The following is a 15,655-nucleotide window of genomic DNA, read 5'->3' on the forward strand; positions in this document are numbered from 1 at the left end:
TTTTTGCTTTTTGCTTTTTCGGTTGAGTGTTTTTTGCTTCTTTGTATTTCAATTCTTTGACTTGATTCTTGTGTTCTTCTATTCTGTTTCTGGGTCTCTGTATAATATTTTTTATTTCAGTCAGTGTATGTTTAATTTCTAGTTGGTCCTTTTTCATATCTTCGAGGGTCTCGTTATATTTATCGGCCTTTTCTAGGATATTCTTAAAAAGTCTTATAACCGTGGTTTTGAATTCTATATCCAGTCGTTTGTTTTCCTCCATTTCTTTCTTTTGTGATCTGATTCTTTGACCCCGCATTTTCACTGATTCCCTGAGTTGGTAAGGTAGATATTTGTGCTAGGTTTCCAATATGGCCCAGTGGGTCTGCTTCCCCAGTTAACCTGAGGTGGACACTCTTGGTGCACCCCTTTGTGGACTGTGTGTACAGCCTTGTTGTAATTAAGTCTTTATTGTTGTTGGTATCACTGGGAAGAATTGACCTCCGGGCCAGTTGGCTGTAAGGATCAGCTGTGTCTATGCTGGGAGAAGTTCGGTGCTGGAGACAGCCTTATAGGATTAGACTTGCCAAATTGCAATAGCCTCTGTGCTCAGCTTGGATGGGGTGGAGTCTCAGTCTTGGCTTCCTGTCAGCCTTGCCCTTGCGCGCATGTGCGCTTTCAGTCCTCCGCCTTCCCCAGCTCGAGTCTCCGCCTGAGAGTCCAGACTCCCCCCACAAGAGCGTGGGTCCCCAGGGGCTCGCCTGGAACTGGGGTTCACTGCAGTCAGAACTGGGGCTCAGTGCCATCAGGAGCCTCTGACTCCCTTTCACTAGGGAAAGCCTGTGGCAACCTCCGCAGCCTTTGTGCGCACTGGCCCGCGTGAGCCTTCAGACTTCTGCCTTTCCCAGCTCGAGTCTCTGCCCGAGAGTCCAGACTCCCCCCGTTAGAGCGTGGGTCCCCAGGCGTTCGCCCGGAACTGGGGTTCAGTGCAGTCAGAATTGGGGTTCAGTGCGGTCGGAGGCTTCCTTCCCCCTTCCGCCAGAGAAAGTCAGCCAGGCTCTCAGCCGCCCTTCCTCTCTGCGCGCACAAAGCCCCTTTGCCGTACCTCCAATTCTCTGTGAGCTTTTCTCTTTCCTTCTAGTTGTAGAATTTTCACTCAGCCAGCTTTCCTGTGGTTCTGGATGGTGTCCGTTCTGTCTTTTAGTTGTAGTTTTGAAATTGTTGTGCGAGGCAGCAGTTTAGGTGTTTACCTATGCCGCCATCTTGGTTTCTCCTCCAAGGTACATGCCCTTGACCGGAATCGAACCCGGGACCCTTCAGTCCGCAGGCTGACGCTCCATCCACTGAGCCACACCGGTTTCGGCTAAAAGTGCACAGTATTTTTACTACACTGAAAGAAATATTAAACTGTGAACAAAATTAGTAGATTTTTAGATGTATAGTTTTAAGTCCTTCAGTTTAGAAATGTTTCACAGTATGAAGAAAAATTTCTTTTAGGAATTTTCTTTTCTTTTTCCAGTCAGCTGATTCTTTCTGTAGTGGTAAGCTTTGGGAGAAGGAAAGTTGGTATAATGTGGGGCCCATTAATCAGTCAATTTTAGCACTATCCAGACTGTTCTAACTTAAATTCAGTAGAATATGTTTTCTAGTCAGTTGCTGTAGAATTGTAGAGGATGACTGAGCTCAGCTAAGCCATTAATTTGTAAGTACTAACTGTGAAATATCAGGTAGATTCATAAATGAATAAATTTCAGAACCTGTTTCATTTTATATCTTAAAATAAGTAGAATCTTTGTTTATTCAGATACTAAGATATTTAGATTATATAAGGCAAACCATCTTTGACTATCTGGTCACATAGCTATTAAATGAGCACGAGAGAATTGACTTTTATGACTGCATGCTCTTTGTTTTAGGTCACTGGACAAAGTATTTTTCCCGTGTAAATTTCATACAATTTTACTTTAGGATTATATGTGAAAAACAAATATCTGAAGTGTTTAGTGTTAACTTGTATATTTGATATAATGTGATACTATAAATATTAAACCTTTCTTTTCAGGCACAAAAATCTTAAACCAAGAAATTCTGGACAACAAGGACAGGCATTATCTTTAAGTCAACAACAACAAGTACTTGCCAAGCACAAGACCAATGAAAAGCAAGAAAAGAGTGAAAAACCACAGAAACGCCCCCTGACGCCTTTTCACCATCGTGTATCTATTAGTGATGATGTTGTCATGGATACAGATTCAGCCAGCCAAAGACTTGTGATATCTGCTCCAGACAGTCAAGTGAGATTTTCAAACATCCGAACTAATGATGTAGCAAAGACTTCTCAGATGCATGGCACTGAAATGGCAAATTCACCTCAACCACCCCCACTTAGTCCCCACCCATGTGATGTGGCCGATGAAGGAGTGACTAAAACACCTTCAACTCCTCAAAGTCAACATTTTTATCAAATGCCAACACCGGATCCCTTGGTTCCTTCTAAACTAATGGAAGATAGGATAGACAGTTTATCCCAGGCTTTCCCAGCTCAATTCCAGGAAGCTGTAGAACCTACAATATATGTTGGTGCAGCAGTAAATTTGGAAGAAGATGAAGCTAATATAGTCTGGAAGTATTACAAGGTCCCAAAGAAAAAAGATGTAGAGTTTTTACCACCTCAACTTCCAAATGATAAATTCAAGGATGATCCAGTTGGACCTTTTGGACAGGAAAGTGTAACATCAGTTACAGAGTATGTATTTTTTTTAATAGTCACTATTATAATCTAAGGGTGGAAAAATGATGTAAGTTCTTAATATTAGGACTCCAGAATTGGTTTCAGGGTAGGATTTTCAATAATAAATCCTTTGAGTATTATTTTTACTATGTTCTGTCCAAAGGGAACCTCTTTATTATAAAATCCTTTAATCACAAAAAAGTGGAGAAAATATTAACATTTATCCATCAACCAACTTAAAGATTTATGTTGTTAGATCAACCAGCTTAAGGATTTTTTTATATAATTAGAACTCTTATGTACTGTCTTTCTTCCTCCATTCTTCCTTCCATTTCCTGAGTTTGGTAGTTATTATTTCTATATGTGTTTTTATACATGTAGCTCTATTTAATTCATTTTAATTGCTCTATAGTATTTCTTTGTTTTGAATTTGCCATCTACTCTCTTCAAGATGGATATGTTGGTTATTTTCAGAACTACAAAGGATGTAGCAGTGAACTTTATGTATACATTTCCTTGTACACTTGTATAAAAATTTCTCTAGGAATACATTTTAAAGTGAAATTGCTGGGCCTTGGGATATTTCCATATTTAAGAATTGTTGCCAGATTGCTTTTTCAAATTATACCAGTTTACACTCTCATCAACCAGCAGAATATGAGAATGGCTATTTTTTACATTTCCCTCAGTATTTGGTATTATGAAACTTAAAATTTGGCTGATCTGTATTCAGAATGACATCTTATTGTTTTAATATGTGTTTTCCAGATTTCTAGTGAAGTTAAGCATTATTTAAAATGTTTTTTGGATATTTAGGTTTCCTCTTCTGTGAATTACCTGTACCTCATATTTCTTAGTCCATTCCACTAATGTATTCTTCGCATATTCTGGCTACTAATCTTATATTAATTAGATGTGCTACAGCTGTCTTCCTCCATTCTATGGTTAGCCTTCTTTGTCCACTTTGTATCTGACATATCTTGGGCAGAAGTAGACTTTTTTTTCAGGTCTCCCTTTATTTTTATAGTTGTTCTAATTACACTTGTCTGTCCCATAAGTCTTTTGGATTTTTATCTGTAGATTTTTTGAAATTGCTCGAGAATATGTGTAGGTATAGTGATCTTTTGTTTAGTTCTTACACTGAGCATTTGAGTATGGTTGGTTCAATTTGAAGTCTTTCTTCTTCTTTTTTAGTCTTGCCACTGGAAAGGTCTCTTTTTCTTGGATGTTCTCTCAGTTTCCCTCCCCCTCCCCAGTTTCTGTGGAACCTTTATAATTCAGATATTGAATAATTTCTATATTTTCTCTCATTTTCTAGCTTTTTTCCCCTCTATATTTTGAGGGGATTTCTTGGATTTCTCCTAGCCCTTTCTTGAAGTTGTAATATTTATTTTTCATGTGTGTCCCCCCCTCCCCACTCCACTCCCATAAACTTTTTTGTTAATAGCATCCTCTTTTTGTTTAATGCCCTGTAATTTTTTCCCCGTTAGAATTACCTGCCTTATTTTGGTCTTCTTTATTATTGCTGCCATATTTCGTATGTTTATTGTTTCTTCACATTTTAGAATGAGTGCATACAGATGCTGATTGGAAATTTTGTGTATATATGCATGGCCTTGTTAATTGGCAGGCCTTGCTTATTCATTCAATAAATATTTTAGTGTATACTATGTATCAGTTCCAGACACTTTGCTTTATGATAATGGAGTAAGGGATGTTTTGGAAGGGAGGCCTTGTACCTAAAATACCAGAATGAAGAGGATGCCAGATCTTAGATCTTCACCACATGGTTTATTCATTTTTCTTCTCCTTTTTTAATATATTTTTATTAGGAATTTCAGGGAGGAAGGGAGAGGGAGATAGAAACATCAATGATAACAGAGAATCATTGATCAACTGCCTCCTGCATGGCTCATACTGGGGATTGAGACTACAACCCAACCTGGGCATGTGCCTGATGGGGAATTGAACTGCAACCTCATGGTTCATAGATCGATGCTCAGCCACTGAGCCATGCCAGCTGGGCTCATTTTTCTCATAAGATGAACCTTTCTTATTCTTCCATTTTCAGCTCTTAGTTTTCATTTCTGTCTAGAGATATGAATCCAGATTTTCTCTGGTTGTCTGAGCAGTTTGGCTCTCCTGTTTATATAGTTTGCCGATAGCCTGTTACACATTCTAGGGCGTGAACTTTCTCTGCTGTGTTATATTAATTTTTGAGCTTCACTGAAACTAAGTAAAATGTCTGGTCTACTTATAGTCCCTCTCATTTATCCCTACTGCTAGAAAAAATACCTTGATTATTATTTCAGTAGACAAACTTGTGTGCTTTGTCTGTCACTTTGTAGTTTTTTTCTTTTTTGTTATTTTTGTTTGTTTTTCATCTAGCACTTTGAATCTTAAAAGTTTTCTAGTATAATTTTTTAAAAGTTAAAGTTAATCTGTATTTGAAATTGAGGGACTTCAGGATACCCTTATGATCATGGAAGACAGCTAGCTTATTTAATTTTAGTAGTTAGTCAACAGGTCTCATGAAAGCAAATGATGGCTTGGAAACAAGCCTGAAAAGTTCTTAAATTATCTGTGCTGGATGAATATAAAAGTCTAAGATAGCCTCAACTCTTGTCTGAAACTACTGTTAGTCTTCTTATTTCTGTACTTCTCTACATTTATTTTGTACACAGCAGAGTGATCATTGTAAGTTAAATATTACATTACTCATTTGCTTAAAACCTTTCAGTAGTTTCCCTTTATATGTGGAATAAAATACAAACTCTTTTTCCTTATTTGTAAGATTCTACACAGTGTCCTGCCTAGCTAGTTCTTCATTTTTATTTACTACTCTCCTCTTTGCTTTCCGATTTAGCCACACCAGCTTTCTTGCCATGCCTTTCAAAAGCCAAGCTCATTTCTTTATGGCCCTCAGAATTGCATTATAGACTGGGGCTGGGGGGGTGAACAGCTTTCTTATTAAGTCCTGCTCAAAAGTTACCTTTTCAGGAGGTATTTCCCTAACATTCTATCTAAACTATGAGCTCTGCTCACTCCCCAGATCACTGCCTATCCTGTACACTGTTTTCATTTTCTCCCTATATATAGCATTATCTGAAATTATATTACGCATTTTCTAATGGTCTTTTCCCTATTAGAATGTAAGCTCTATGAGGGCAAGGATTGTGTCTGGTTTAGTGTGTGTTTCTCCAGCCTAAATAAATACACACACTCTAGAGCAATCTTAGGTACCTGCTAGACAATCAACAAAAGTTTGGATGAGTGAAATGACAGTATGGCCATCGATTACTTTAAGATTTTAAAATTTCTTTTTCTTCTAGGTTATATTATTTAGTATATGTTAAAATGTAGTGGCATGAATATTTTCAGCTTTAAAAACTTTAAAGAGTGAGGGCACATTATATTTATAAATTCCAAGAATTCTATCCATACTGTATTAGCCAAATAAGTGTATTGGCTGCTTGTGTGCATGGGTATTTATAAGTGAAATGAAGGTCTCTGAGAAGTTAATACATCTTAACCTTAGAATGTGTTTTGAAATTCCTTTGCATTTTTCTCACTGAATAAGAATGAGAAGCATAATGTAGAACAGTAGCTCACAGAATAGAATGGTATAAATTAAGGGAAAAACATGCTTCTACTTGTTCTTAGTCACCATTTTTTCTGCCTCATAAAAAGAAAGAAAAGATTGAATAAAAGGTTTTTTTAAATTCTATGTCTCATGTGAGTATTGTTTTGGTTATACTACTAAAATATGTTTTATGCCACGATTCACTTTTAGATAGAATCCTTGTTTTAGTATTGTTGTAGCAGATTAGAATATGGTAAATACCACAAGAAATCAACCATCAGAAGCTTAGCTGCTATATGAACTTAGAAACATTTATGGAATATAATATTCTATACTTGGTGGGTTAGAAGTTTTTTTATTTTTTTTAAAAAACGTTTTTTACTTACTGATTTTTAGAAAGAGAGGGGGTGGGAGAGGGAGAGAGGGAAACATCGATTTGTTATTCCACTTATTTATGCATTGATTAGTTGACTCATGTATGTGCCCTGAACCGGGATTGAACCCGCAACCTAGGCGTATCGGCGTGTGCAGCTCTAACCAACTGAGCTACTCGGCCAGGGCAGAAGTTTTTTATTTTATGTCTTAATTATCTGAATGAATCTGCCATTTTCCTAAAGTTATTCAATGCAAGTAGTTCTCAGTTGGGACAATTTCTTATCCCCACCCACTCATACCCCCAGGTGACATTTGGCAATGTCTGGGAACATTTTTGGTTGTCACTCTGGGGGTGTATTACTGGCATCTGGTAGTAGGGGCCAATGCTGTTGCTAAGTATTCTACAGTGTATAGGAGAGTCCCCCACAACAAAGAATTATCTAGCCTAAATGTTAATAGTATTGAGGTGCTTCAATGTCATGAATAACTTATTAGAGAACTTTGAACTCTAGAATAAGTTATTAAATTAGGTAGGCCAAAAATGTTTATTGATTAGTTTCACTACAGAGATTCCCCATACTATTTTGGTCTGTCTTCCCCTTCCCACAAACCACAGTAAAATTCCGATATGGTCTTCAGTGCTTGTATTATGTTAAAACAAAAGTTCTTTCCCCATAGTTAAAAGTATCTTTTTGGGCCCTGGCTGGTGTGGTTCAGTTGGTTGACTGTTGTCCCATGCACCAGAAGGTCGCCCGGTTCAATTCCTGGTCAGGGTACATGCCAGGTTGTGAGCTCAATCCCCAGTAGGGGGTGTGCAGGAGGCAGCCAATCGATGTTTCTCTCTCCCTTCCTCTATCTCTAAAATCAATAAAAATATATTTAAAAATAAATAAAATGTAAAAGTGTCATGTTGGAATAACTATTTCAGGTGCCTGCTAATATATTACTTGAGATAGGATTTTATGAGAATCAGCATCTCCTTATAGATATGGCAAAGCCAGTTGATAAAATTGGATGTTTGTCATTAAAAATCTATGAATTATGCTTTCTTGATGGCATTTAAATAACCTTAAATTCTTTATAGAAGCATTCCATTGATGTAATATCACTTTTCTAGTCATAGAGTTATCTATTCAGAAGCCCAATTTATTTTATATAAATAAACTTTGAATATTCATATTATCCATTATAAATTTCTATTACCTTTCTATATTTTGAGTTTTGAAAGTGTATTTAAATGTATAGCAGTTAATTTTAATGAAGTTAGAGGGTTGCTGCAACTCTTACACTCTTTTCTTTTTAGGAAGATTATCTTCCCTTTTAAATTTATATTCCTCAAAGATATACTTTATCAGTTTTGAAAAACTGAAGTTTCTCTAATATGCAAGATGCTATAAAGCACAGTTGGGGTATAAAATAAATTTAGTCCTGGCTGTAAATGAAATTGTAGTATAATGGACAGTAACATTAAGTTATTTGATAGAGGTATATCTAAAATACAGTAGCAATACAGAGCCAGAGTGGGAATAATTTAATTCCATTTATGGAGATTCAGAAGTATTATGCAGTTTGGTATGGATAGCCCATAGGGTGCTGCTTAGTAGTTTGGTGTGTCATGAAAAATGAAACTTGGAGTTTCTCTATTAGTTAATGATAGCATCTATTCCAGAATAGTGGCTTAAAACCTTATAAGTTTTAAAGGTAACATAATTTCTGCCAAAAAAAAAACAATTACAGTTGTTTTTTAATATCTTTATTCAAGGGTTTAGTACTAGTTTTAGTAGAATTTGTGCTGACTTAAAGTAGTCTACTAATCTAATTCAGAGGAAAACCTTTCTAAACCCTGAACAAAGAAAGAACTGTACTTGGGATAGTTCTTACCATGTCTTGTTTGGTAGTAAGGCTGCATCAGGATATCTTAACCATAATGTTCATCAGTAGAACTAGCTCCTATGTTGTATTAGTGATACACTAGATTTATATTGGATGTGTATAATTATAGAATGCATTATTTGATTGCTAAAAGATAGTTTCTAATTACTTTGTTTCATAGAAGTCAATGATGAAATAAACTTGTTTTGATTTACTGTAGTCTAAATCTTTTCTTTTAATTAAGTCTTCCTAATTTGATATCTTAATGCATTAAAGCTATATTTTTGACAGGTAGCTTGACTCAGATAAAGAATTGATACTGAATATTGGAGATGGTACTGGAAAAGGTACCACTAAAAAAAAAAAAGACTTTTGAGATTTATTATAAATTAATTTATGCCTAAACATTTCCTTCTGTGGCTTATTTCCTTCTATAATTGTTAATCCTAAAATATTGTCATACCAACTTGTCCAGAAGAATTTTTATTGAATAAGACATAAAAACATGTGCTGCTATAAGCCATGCTAAATTCTCTACATTTCAGGATAGTGTGTTACTGTTGTCTTAGTAAAAGGAAGGAGATAAAATTAATGAACAATATAAAAGTAATTTCAATTTGCTTTGGACTTTGCAAAGGTTCCTGTTCATGGCTGTACTTAATCCTCTTTCAGTTTGGCTGTATTTAGCTATATATCTGATTGAAGTTATATCTGTAGTTTTTTATATTTGGCTATATGTGAAAATTTCTTTTAGAAAAGGAGAGGTGTTCTTGTTCACAGAAGTATTTGTATACTATATAATTGGACAGTGAGTGACTAAATGATAACTTGATTTTTTAATCGGGCATCTCATAAAAGTCACAATTTTTATATCTATTATTAAATATAGAAGGATATGTAATGTAAATAATTTATATTTTAAATCTATTGTGATTTGATACTCTTGATATTACTGATTACATTTAAATTCTTTGCATATCCCACTGTCTGTGAGAACCAATTCAATAAAATAAGAAAAAGTTGTCTTTAGGTATTGCATTTGGTTTACTCATTTTTATTTTTAGTAGAGCCCTGTGCAGTAGGATTGGTCCTTTTAATATCGCTGCACACTAGTTTAACAACTACCTATGTAAACAGTGTGGCAGTTTTTAATGCTTCTGCCAGAGGGCACTTATTATGAAAAACTGTTTTACCTCTAGACAGAATAGTAGTGTCTTTCAGGGTGGTGGTGGTGGTGGTGGAGGGGTGTTTTTATACTTTTTCCCTATGAATAGTTATTTGAATATGCATACTTAAAATCTTTCCAGTCCTAACTCTGTGACCTTAGCAAACCATTTCTTTCTTTTTTTTTTTAGCAAACCATTTCCATAATTTCTATATCAAAGTCAGAGAGCATATCCTGCATTTCCTATCATATGAGGTCTTTTAAGTATTAAATAAGAAAATACATGTCAATTAGATAGAAATACTGTCTTGAAAAGATTTATGTTAGTATCTGATAGATAATTCAGCAATTTTTTAGGATCTAATACAGTGAAGTACAAAGTGACTCTTAAGAAATAAATATTCATTTATAGGACAGAACTATTCTAATGATTAATTGTAAAGCATATCTGCCATGACAGTTGCGTTAGTACTACGTTGCCATGGAAGAAAGTTTTTATAGACTTGGAATTTGTGGGGGGAAATCAGGGGCATATTGGAAGTAACAATGACATTTTCTAAATGAACTATCAAATATCATATCAGTTATTCTATTGATGGCTCTATTTTAACCTTAGTTTATAGTATATAGAGTGTTTATAGTGCTGAACATTGGTGAATAAGTTAGTAAAATGTGATAACTCATGTCAAAGAATTTGTAAGCTAGAAAATACCTTCATGGCTCCCAAATCTTACCTCTCAACAATTTTTTATCTTAATACTCAGAACAGATAAGCAGTGGCAGCGATATCACTTTCTAAAAAATAAAGATGCTTTACTTCAAAATTTAGAATTATTAATGCAAACACAACTGCTGTGGCTTCTAGAATTCATATATTTATTTAGCAAATATTTATTGAGCACCTATTACATGCCAGGCATTTGGGATAATTAAGTGGACAAAGAAAGCTCCCTGGGATTTAGGGGCTTATATTCTAGTGGGAGTGACAGTCAACTATAAACATAAGTAAATTATAATATGTTAAAAGTAAGTGCCATGGAGGAAAAAAGGAGTAGGCTAAGGGGGATGAGTGTTGAGGCAGTTGGGCATATTGCAGGTTTAAATAAAGTCTCCTAGAAAAAGTGATATTTCAACAAAGGCTTGAAGGAAGGTGTAGTTGACCAGGTGGATGTTTGGAGGAAGAATGTTCCAAACAAAGAGAATACCTAGGACTGTGTCTGGCCTGTTTAAGGAACATCAAGGAAGCCAATGGGAGCAGAATGAGTGAGAGAGGGAGTAGAATAGAAGATGAAGTTAGAGAGAAAAAGAGGACAAAGATCATGTAGGATTTTATAAGGATTTTGGTTTTTACTCAGAGAAAAACAGTCATTGCAGGATTTTGAGCATGATTTGACTTAGAAGCCTGGCTGCCACTGTTCTGGCAGCATGGGAATCTCAGCTTTGCAAGCCATAGAGAACATGAATTTTGGAGTCTAAAAGGGTCTTAACAAACCAAAAATGAATCATTCTGTATTCACACTCACCAAGCACCCTGGTGTTCAGAGATATAAAACTGATGCCTTCCAGGGTTCTGTGGTGCAGGTCAGCTTGTTGTACCTTCCCTCTCTTAGCCTTAGAGTTTAGTTTTCTCAATTCTGTTATTTTCCACTAGTTCTCATCTTTCCAACTTCACTGTTCTTCTGTCATCCTTTGTCATTTTATTGGTTATTTTAGGAGAGTGCAGGGAAGTATGCTTATCTGTCTCCATGTGGAACCAGAAGACTGAGACTAAAAACCGATTTTTCCAATGTGATTAGAAAAACACCTCTGAAGTACTTGCTCTGAAACTTCTTCACCTGCTATTTTAAAACATCTTGCCAGAATTAACAGTCTTATAATGTTATTTTCATGAAACACAAATCAGGCCTTTACATTTTTTTAACTTAAAATATATCTACTATGGCAATAGGAAAAGGATAATCACTTCTTCATTGTGTAAATGTATAAATTGTAAATGTATAAGTGAAGTCTTGTCTCATTATATACCCCATAATTTGAGAGTGCCTGTCCTGGAATAGGTTAGATTTAAAAGTTCCTTTAAGTGAATGGATTTGGTCAGGTTAATGTGCTTGAGAACTTGGGAACTGAGTGGATTGCCAAAAAACATATTTTGGTGAAAACAACGTAAGGATAGGAGACTTGAATTTTAGCTCCATTTCTTTATTGCTAAATATGAGACGTCAGTAGATCATATAACCTTTTTATGCCTCAATTTCTTCATTTGTAAAAGGAAGGCTTGCAGGTTAGATCACCTCTAAATAACTGTAAAAACTTTATAATAGTGAAGTTGTTTTGGAAGTTTTTTGTGCTTTTATGGAGAATAAATATAATTAATTTTCTAATTTTTTTTTTAATGCAGGTTAATGGTGCAATGTAAGAAACCTTTAAAAGTTTCTGATGAATTAGTACAGCGATATCAAATTAAAAATCAGTATCTTTCAGCAATAGTATCTGATGCAGAAAAAGAACCTAAAATTGATCCATATGCATTTGTTGAAGGAGATGAGGAATTTCTTTTTCCTGATAAGAAAGATAGACAAAATAATGAGAGAGAAGCTGGGAAAAAACAAAAGGTAAGAGAAATCAAAGTATATACCAAAGGGTCTCTGATGACTTGTAGCACAGCATATACTACCATACCTCTCATTTTTTTCTTTTAATATAGAATAGATTCATCATTTTAACTTAGAAAAACATTTTTTAAAATAGGTAAATCAGGCACCTATTTTAAATTATAGCTGCCTTCTGTCATGAAAAGATCTTTTTTGTTTGCTATAAAAGTTTTTGCATTGGAGAAAGAGAACATTAACTTACTGAAATCAGGACATTTAGGTAGATGAACTGTTTTAATACCGAGTTAAAATACGCCATCAGTGAATTAATCAGTTTACAAAAATACAATAGAATACATATCACTGAGTTTATAAAATACATATTTTTAAATATGTGAGCCAAGAACTTATAGTGTCCCTAAAAGTAAAATGTTAATAAAGCATAGGACATAGAAACATTTATTTGATTAAAAGGTTAAATATCAAATATTTGAGGATCTCTTAAGCACAAGCTAACCCTGCTATATATGTCTTTTGCCTTAAAAACAAAATACGAAAATTGTAAGTGTGAAATTATGAAAAGAATTCAGTTATATGTTTAATACAATAATATGTTTACTATGTGCTAGGTACTTGAAATTTTGTCTTTTTGTAAATATGAAAACAGTAGTGGCTGGGAAGGCTGTAGATACTGTACACAAAGAATATGGACTTCGTTACTTTATTTCTTTTTTTTGAATTTATTAGGGTGACATTAGTTAATAATATAGGTTTTAGGGGTACACTTCTATAATACATTATATGTTTATTGTATTGTGTGTTCACTCCACCCCAGGTTAAGTTTCCTTTCATCACCAGAACATGGGCTTTGGAGTTTGACAGTTCACACAACTTATCAGCCATATTTACCTGGGTTATCTTTAGAACTGTTTTTTTTGTTTGTAAGATGGGCTTACTTACTTATCATATAGGTTAGTTGTGAGAATTAGTAATAATGTCTGCAGAATACCTAGCAGAATGCTTGAAACAGTGTTTTCTGGATTTTGTTATTGGTAAATGAAATACTTCAGCCTAATATGTAATATTGTTTGCAGGTAGAAGATGGGTCATCTAGTGTAACAGTATTATCACATGAAGAAGATGCTATGTCATTATTTAGTCCCTCTATCAAGCAAGGTAAAACTTCTGTTTCAGAATCAAAATATTGCATTCCAGGATTGTTACTACAAACTACAGTTGACCCTTGAAGAGTGTGGGGATTGGGGTGCTGATACTCAGATTCCACGCAGTCGAAAATCCTCATATAACTTAACTCCTCAAAAATTTAACTAGTAATAGCCAACTATTGACTGGAATCCTTATTGATTGCATACACAGTCTGTTACCATATATTTTGTAATATGTATTTTATACTATACTTGAGGCCCGGTGCATGAATTCGTGCACAGGTGTGGGGTCCCTCAGCCTGGGCAGCAATCGGGGCCAATCGAGGCCCATCTCACCTAGTCCTGATCGGGCTGATCGAGCCGGCTGCCCAGGCAGAGGGACTGCGGAGGTTGGCCGGCAGCAGGAGGTTGGCCGTGGGAGCTTAGGCTTTTATGTATATAGACTATAGGCCCGGTGCACGAAATTTGTGCACGGGGGTGTGTGTCCCTCAGCCCAGCCTGCACCCCCACCAATCTGGGACCTCTTGAGGGATGTCCGACTGCCCATTTAGGCCCAATCCTGGTAGGGCAGTCGGACATCGCTCTCACAATCCAGGACTGCTGGCTCCCAACTGCTCGCCTGCCTGCCTTCCTGATTGCCCTTAACCGCTTCTGCCTGCCAGCCTGATCACCCCCTAACCACTCCCCTGCCAGCCTGATTGATGCCTAACTGCTCCCCTGCCAGCCTGATTGCCCCTAACTGCCCTCCCCTGCAGGCCTGGTCACCCCTAACTGCCCTTCCCTGCAGGCCTGGTCACCCCCAACTGCCCTCCCCTGCAGGCCTTGTCACCCCCAACTTCCCTCCTCTGCCGGCCTGGTCACCCCTAACTGCCCTCCCCTGCAGGCTTGATCACCCCCAACTGCCCTCCCTTGCAGGCCTGGTCCCTCTCATCTGCCCTTCCCTGCTGGCCTGATTGCCCACAACTGCCTTCCCTTGCAGGCCTGATTCCTCCCAACTGCCCTCCCCTGCTGGCAATCTTTTTTTTTTTTTTTTTTTTTTTTATAATATATTTTATTGATTTTTTACAGAGAGGAAAGGAGAGAGATAGAGAGTTAGAAACATCGATTCAGCTGCCTCTTGCACACTCCCTACTGGGGATGTGCCCGCAACCAAGGTACATGCACTTGACCAGAATCGAACCTGGGACCCCTGAGTCCGCAGGCCGACGCTCTATCCACTGAGCCAAACTGGTCAGGGCCCTGCTGGCAATCTTGTGGTGGCCATCTTGTGTCCACATGGGGGTGGCCATCTTTGATCACATAGGGGCAGCCATCTTGTGTGTTGGAGTGACGGTCAATTTGTATATTACTCTTTTATTAGATGGGATAGAGGCCTGGTGCACGGGTGGGGGCCGGCTGGTTTGCCTGAAGGGTGTCCCAGATCAGGGTGGGGGTTCCCTTGGGGCGTGGGGTGGCCTAGGTGAGGGGCCTGTGATGGTTTGCAGGCCAGCCACGCCCCCCGGCGACCCAAGTGGAGGCCCTGGTATCTGGGATTTATTTATCTTCTATAATTGAGACTTTGTAGCCTTGAGCGGAGGCCAGGGCAGGCCAGGAAGCTTGGCTTCCTCCGTTGCTGGGGAAACCCAAGCCTCCTGCTCGCTCTGTGGCCGCAACCATTTTTGTTGGGATTTATTTATCTTCTTACTAGGGGCCCGGTGCACGAAATTCGTGCACTGGGCGGGGGGGTCCCTCAGCCCAGCCTGCCCCCGCTCACAGACTGGGAACCCTCAGGGGATATCTACTGACGGCTGCAGTCTGGTCTCCCTCTGCCGGAGGCGACTGTGCTGATCAGGGAAGACGCCAGCCCCATCACCCTGCTGCTGCAGCCACTGCCAGCCACTGCAGCCGCCAAGATGTTTTCATCAACACGGACTCCACTCCCTTCACCATGAAAAAAATGACAACTTTCTTTAGGCATTTTCAAGATGTGTCTTTCATAGGATATGACATTTCTTTCTTTTTCTTTTTTATCCTCACCTGAGGATATGTTTCCATTGATTTTTACAGAGTGTGGAAGAGAGAGGGAAAGACAGAGAGAAACATCATTGTGAGAGAGACACTTTGATTGGTTGCCTCCTGCATGAGCCCTGACGTGGGCCCTGGCCAGGGAGGAGCCTGCAACCTAGGTACATGCCCTTGATCAGAATCGAACCC

The 15,655-nt window shown here is 37.5% G+C and overlaps 1 protein-coding gene across 2 annotated transcripts in view; it reads left to right on the plus strand.

Moving 5' to 3' along the window:
* Positions 1-15,655, plus strand: part of MED13 (mediator complex subunit 13) — a 91,538-nt gene that overhangs the window by 40,611 nt on the left and 35,272 nt on the right. For both annotated transcript variants that reach the window (XM_080680913.1, XM_080680914.1), the window contains exons 9-11: positions 2,042-2,725; positions 12,104-12,317; positions 13,391-13,472. In XM_080680913.1, coding sequence (XP_080537039.1) covers positions 2,042-2,725; positions 12,104-12,317; positions 13,391-13,472 — 980 coding nt within the window. The remainder of the gene's footprint in view (positions 1-2,041; positions 2,726-12,103; positions 12,318-13,390; positions 13,473-15,655) is intronic.

The sequence above is a fragment of the Plecotus auritus genome, assembly GCF_963455305.1.
Source record: "Plecotus auritus genome assembly, chromosome: 7".
In the NCBI taxonomy this organism is placed as follows: Eukaryota; Metazoa; Chordata; class Mammalia; order Chiroptera; family Vespertilionidae; genus Plecotus; species Plecotus auritus.